This window comes from Galeopterus variegatus, unplaced genomic scaffold, assembly GCF_000696425.1.
Source record: "Galeopterus variegatus unplaced genomic scaffold, G_variegatus-3.0.2 Scaffold1283, whole genome shotgun sequence".
Classification (NCBI taxonomy): Eukaryota; Metazoa; Chordata; class Mammalia; order Dermoptera; family Cynocephalidae; genus Galeopterus; species Galeopterus variegatus.
In genome coordinates, this window is record NW_007727394.1 from 163,438 (window position 1) to 169,881 (window position 6,444).

At 55.6% G+C, this 6,444-nt stretch overlaps 1 protein-coding gene across 1 annotated transcript in view; it reads left to right on the forward strand.

Moving 5' to 3' along the window:
- The window catches only part of SDK2 (sidekick cell adhesion molecule 2), a 119,122-nt gene that overhangs the window by 32,752 nt on the left and 79,926 nt on the right, over positions 1-6,444 (forward strand). Inside the window, 5 exon segments of the mRNA XM_008576085.1 lie at positions 313-424; positions 2,091-2,281; positions 2,422-2,505; positions 4,157-4,351; positions 5,679-5,795. Of these exon segments, the coding sequence (XP_008574307.1) occupies positions 313-424; positions 2,091-2,281; positions 2,422-2,505; positions 4,157-4,351; positions 5,679-5,795 (699 nt within the window).

Below are 6,444 nucleotides of genomic sequence, written 5' to 3' on the forward strand. Positions count from 1 at the left end.
GCAAGGCAAAGGAGCAGAACCAGGTGACGAGGGAAGAAGGATGGGTCACTTTACAGGAGTCGTGGGGAAGGTCTTCAAGGTTGGTAGTGTCTCCAGCAGGCTGTCCCTTGTGTGGTGATTCATCAGCAGAGAAAGAGGAAGGATGAAATAGTCCTGGGGTCAGGGTGCCGAGGTTTGGATCTGGGGCTGCCCTGGTGGCCACCTGCTCCATGCCGTGAGGACAAATGTCTCCCAAGGCATCGGCCTCTAACGGGGCCAGGCAAAGATGGGGTGTCTGGCCTCTGCCCCCAACTAATACCTGACCTCTCCCAGATGTAGGGGGACCCGCAGATCCCATTGCACCCACCATCATCATCCCTCCCAAGAACACCAGCGTGGTGGCCGGGACCTCGGAGGTGACCATGGAGTGTGTGGCCAACGCCAGGTGGGTGGCGCCCCCTCCCTTGCCCCCTGTCACTCCTAGCTCCAGCTGCTACCCCCCACAACTCTGAGCTCCGAGGGAAGCACTCACGGTTCAGAAAAGTCTGGAAGCCGTGTTGTATGAGGACCCGTGAAAGTGGAGGAGGGATGGTAGGGGAACGTGCCTCCTGTTGTCAGGGAGCTGCTGTACACAAGCAGGGCCACCTCATTCGCTGTGGCCCAGCAAGAGAGAGCCAGGCCCCAGGAGGAAGTTATGGGGAAGCAGATGTCAGCCCAGGATACCTGGGGCTGGTGGGAGGGTCAACTCGCTTCCGACACTTAGAGCAGCCCAGAGAGGAGCAGGTCGCCTCTCGAAGCAGAGCCCTCCTTGTACACAGGGGGTGCGAGAGGAAGCATGCGTGGGAGACAGTTCCCATGGTGGTGACGAGTGTGGGCTTTGCAGGAGGCAGACCCGGGTCAGGAGCCATCGCAGCCCCTTCCTCGCCCACACGGCTCTCTCCTCTCTCTTAGGAAACCTAATTCCTGAGCCTCGTTATGGGCAGACACAGTGCTAAGTGCCTTCCCACATGACCTTCTTTCTCCTGACAACAACCACATGGCATAGGTGTCACTACCTCAAAGCCCAGAGAAGGCAAGAAACCTGCCCCACGTCACCCAGCTGGCCAACAGCAGAGTTGAGATGCCCCGAGGCCCCTGCTCACTGCCATGCTCTGGGCCTCAGTCTCCTCAGCTGTAAAATGGGAATGTTCTGAGAAGCACCCTCACCATAAGGGATATAGGTAGAGCGCTGACTCCAGCCTGACCTGACACCCTGTAAATGCTTGATAAAGATACACTGATGCGATGTGAGGGGAGTTAGGCCGATGATCCTGAGGTCACCTTGAGCTGCAGATGCCTGGAGAGCATGTCCCTGTAGCAGTGTTTCTGAAGTAAGCTCCTTGAAACCGTGCTTCTCACAAGTATGGGAAAGGCCTCCAGGGTGCAAGCGGGCACATGAAAAGCCCTGAGAAGTCCTGCAGTGCAGACCTAACTCACTTCAGTCCACGCTTCCAAACATGCACAACCACAGAACTCCTCTTCCAGGGGACCCCTCTGAACACCTCATGGAACTGGCACAGACCCACTTTGGAAGGTCTGTGTTTGGGGTCCACCCCCAGGTGTGCCCAGGCAGACCACAATCAGCAGGTTTGGGGGGTGCAGAGGTCACTCTGCCTGTGTTTCCTGTCTCCAAACATTGGGTGTGTCTCCTGTCATTTTCCCTCACCCTCAACTCCTCCTAGTCCCTGATTTATAGCTGGATGGTGTATGGCACACAGGGGCCATTAGAAGAGAGAGGTGCACGGCCTTTCTTCTTTCCTGCCTTGCCAGAGCCACCATGCACTGAACTTTTCCTGCGTCACTAGACCCTGTTCCAAGCACTTTGCTTGTGTCAATGCATTCGTCTTCACAACAATCCTGTGGCAGGCATAGTTGCCCCCATTTTACAGGTGAGGAAACTGAGGCTCAGAGTGCTAAAGGAGCTTGCCCAAGAGCATGCACCTAGAAAGCGGCAGGGAGGTGAGCAAACCCAGGCAGCCTGGAGCCCCAAGCCTGCGCCCCATACCACTCCCTGCCTGTCACATCTGCAGTAGTCCTTGCAGCTGAACACCTGCCTTCCCTTGTCCCTGCAGGCCCCTGATCAAGCTGCACATCGTTTGGAAGAAAGATGGAGTGATGCTGTCAGGTGGCATCAGTGACTACAACCGCCGGCTCACCATCCCCAACCCCACGGGCAGCGATGCCGGCTACTATGAGTGTGAGGCCGTCCTGCGCAGCAGCAGTGTCCCCCCTGTTGCCCGGGGAGCCTACCTCTCTGTGTTCGGTGAGACAGGGTGGGGCTTCTGGGGCTCCCCTCAGGGGTAGAGGCAGCATGGCTAGGGTCCTACTTAAGGGTGACCCCCACAGTGGCTAGATCAAAAGGAGCATGGCTCTGATCCCCTCCCCTGTTCCTTCCTCCTGCAGAACCACCTCAGTTTGTCAAGGAGCCAGAGAGGCACATCACAGCGGAGATGGAGAAAGTGGTGGACATCCCCTGTCGGGCCAAAGGTAGCATGGTGGCATGGATGGAAGGGGACAAGGATCCCAGACGTTCAGCCTCTCTTGTCCTTGTCCAGACATTTCTAAATCCCACCTCCTTCTCAAGGACGAATCACTGAGCAGAGAGTCAGTGCGGCTCTGAGCAGACACCCCAGGAAACAAACAGGCCAAATTACCGTAATCTCAGGCTGCAAATCAACCCATGTTACTATAACTTGAGGGTTACAAATGAACCCAAATTACCGTAATTTCAGGACAGGTGACAGACCCAAATTGCCCATAATTCGAGAGTTGTAGACAGTGCCAAATTACTGTAATATCAGAACCAGCGGACCTTGGGTGCATCTGGCCTGAGCGTGTCTCATAAGCTCTGCCTGTTTTCTGGGCCATTTTGCTCCTTTTCCACCTGCTATTCCTACTTAACCCCCCTCGTCAGAGATCATGAGGAATTTCAACTTTTCCCATCCCACCTTCCTCCTTCCAATTCCACTGAGCCAAAAGACGGCCCAGCCAGGTGAAATCCGGGCTGATAAAGGGAAGAGCGTGTACAATGGGACATGGTCTGATACTGAGAAAAGGGGACCATGTAGCTCTGGCAGGATGGAGGACCGTACAGAAGGGGATAGATAACAACTCCCCTTCTGAGACCCCAAGAGGGGAAAGCAAAGATCCATTCATTCACGAGACAAATATTTTTCATGGGCTTACCACGTGCCGGTGTCATTCTCAGGACTGGGGAGAGAAAAAGGGAACCAAACAGCCAAATCCCTGCTAGTTCAGAATTTACATTCTCGTGAGGGAGTGGGGCAAACCCATAAACAAATAAAGGTTCCTTATTTCATTTCATCTAAAATGCCATGGGTTGTAAGACGCCCCATTATTTTATGTACCACTAAGAAAGAAAAAAGACTGCCAGTTAAATTATGACGTGCTGTCAATTGTCAGACACATCCTGATCTCAGAGATGGTGCAATGTGACAAGAATGGGGGAAATACAGGGTTGTGTAATGTCAGGGTGCAAAAGTGCTGGGAAGGAAAAGCAGACAGGCTCGGGGGGCAGGAGGGAGGGGGGTGCTCCTGTGCACAGGGCATGGGGAACTTCTCTGGGCAGAGACACGGAGGGAGACGGGAGAGGGCTGGGGGATACCTCTGGGGAGAGCGAGCTCTGGCAAGGCTGAGAAGTCGGGGGGAGGCCCATTCACGTCCATGTGCAGACCAGGTGTATGTGGGGGGTGCTTCTGAGTGCCTCCTGAGGAACACCAGCCCCCTCTGCATGCTCTTCAACACAGGGCGCTGTGATCAGGTGGATATGGGCAGCATTTTGCACTTGGAGGTTCCCAGAGCACACAAAGGCTCTGCTAAATATTACAGTAAAAAATGAAACGTTTGTCCAATCCAGTATTTCCAAGCTAAACTGATCCCAGGACCTTTTCGTTTTCTTGAAACACCTACTGCATCCCAAAGAATTTGAGAATTGCTGCCTAAGAACATCCTCTCCCTCTCCGCACCCCAAAGTGGCACCTCTGAGAAGGTTCTAGAAACCAAGACACATCAGGGACTGACCCCCTTGCAGACTTCCGGCCCCAGCTGCTGCCTGAGCACCCCTCAGAGGTGAGGGGGAGAGGCAGGAGGCGGGCTGACGGTGGGGTCTCTCCCACAGGTGTACCACCACCCTCCATCACCTGGTACAAGGACGCAGCCCTGGTGGAGGTAGAGAGGCTGACCCGCTTCCGGCAGCGTGGCGACGGGGACCTCCAGATCAGCGGGCTGGTGCCCGACGACACCGGCATGTTCCAGTGCTTCGCCCGCAATGCAGCTGGCGAGATGCAAACCTCCACCTACCTGGCCGTCACCAGTAAGTGGGGCCTTCCCTTGTCCTGGTCCCAAGCCCCACCTGCCCAGGGTGCAGCTTTCCTCCAAGCCAAAGAGCCTCTTTAGAACAGAACGCTCCACTGTGCAGAGACAGGGTCACAGAAGACTGTCCCTTGTCCAGCAGCCTGGGTGGCGCTAGCCAGTTACACCCACGGCTTCTGCAGCCCTGAGTCCAGAGGAAGCCTCCAGCCTCTGGAAATCCCCTCCAATGTCCTGGAGCCAAGGACGGATTCCCTGGCTCTTTGAGAAAAGGAGCTATGAAACTCCAGGTTCCAGCTCTGGCCTCTCGACTCTCCCTGGGTTCCCATGCGGGACTGGAGCCACCCCATCCCAGGCAAGAGGGTCTTCTCTGCTCTTGCTTCCAAAGGAGAAAATCAGCATCTTCATCTTAGTTCCCCCTTGTGCAAATCCCTTTCCCATCTTGGGGTCTCTTTTATGGACTCTAATAGCTGCTTTGCTGGTTAGTGGAGCTGGTTCATCCATCAGAGATGATACCGTGAGTGACTGTACTGAGCAGACAGAGGTCTGTGCACGTGCAAAGTACTAGCGGTCCCCTTGTATCAGCAGCACAACATGTGCAGGGGCCTCCTTGAGCCCAGCAGCGTTCGTCCTCCAGACCCACAGGGGCCAGCAGACTGGATACCACGGGGCAGAGGGAGCTGGGTTCACCCCAGCAGCGGCTTCCAAGGGGCTGCCATCTTGCTTTTCGCTTCTCATAAGTACAGGTGAATTTAGTCCATATTTTGCCTTGCTCCCATACCCATCTGACAAGATCGTTCCTTGAGGGCTGGGATTAGGGAAGAGGGACCCAAAGCAAGGAAGTTATACTCTTGTAGTGACGCTTGAGGAATCACGGCTCAACCAGCTGAATGGAGCTGTCCGAGGCGGAGCCTTCTAGAAAGTGGTCTTCTATTTGCCCTCACTTTATTCTTTGAAGAAGTGAGAGCTTCAGTTTCATGTTCAATGAAGGATGAATCGTGTTTACCTTGTCATGGAGGGTGTGAGCTGCCCTCTGGGGTCCTCGGTTTCCCCCAAACGGAAGCCTGAGAATCAAGGCAGAGTGGAGACTGGTGTCACCTGGGTCCTGTCGCAGGGAGTGCAGGGAGCCCTTGTGGGCCCGAGAGGTTTCTTCCCAACACTGGGGCCCCATCGGGGTGCCTGCATCCTTCCCTGCAGGGCGACCCACAGCAGCCAGAACAGCAGGGGAGGATGAGAACCTGCCCCTGTGTGGGCTCAGGGGCCCCTGGCTCTCTGGTTATGGGAGCTCCTCCCAGGGTGTGGCTAAGAGGCCCCACTGTCTCTGTTTGCAGGCATCGCCCCCAATATCACCAGAGGCCCCTTGGACAGCACAGTGATCGATGGCATGTCAGTGGTACTGACGTGTGAGACTTCGGGGGCGCCCCGGCCGGCTATCACTTGGCAGAAAGGTAGAATGGGATGGACCCTCTTCAGAGGGTGTGGCCATGTGACAGCTTAGGACAGTCTTCAGAACTAGGATCTGGAGCCAGCCAGGTTGGGTTCTCCATGACAGTTGTAAAGGTCATGCATGCCCAACCTAAGAGGGCATCTTTCACATCACAGTATGCACTGCGTGCCACCTTGCTGGGCTCAGGGCCCAGCTCTGCATCTTCCAAGACCTGTGACCTCGGGTGAATTATCAAGTCACTCCGAGCCTCAGGCTCCCCATTTGTAAACTGGGGACAATAATATACTTACCTCAAGGTGGTACGAAGACTAGATGATAGCACGCGTGTGAAGGGCCTGCACGATCTGGGAAGAGGTGAAGCCCAGTAAATGATGTATGTTTGATTAATATAGTGGTGGTGGCGGTGGTGGTTAGTGCAGGCAGGAGGCTCTTCGTCCTTCCTCCCTGCATGTGTCCTCTGCTCTGTGCTCGCACGCTCACCTTCACAGCTCTCCCTGGGGTACGCACGTGTGCACACACGCATGCACACCTGCAAGCCCCTGCTCAGACACACCTTCTCCACAGGACCCACCGCCCTGGTCCCCCCGGCCTCCCCACGTCCCCTCCCCACTTCCCTCCCGACCTCCTCACAGACCCGATAACCCGCTTAC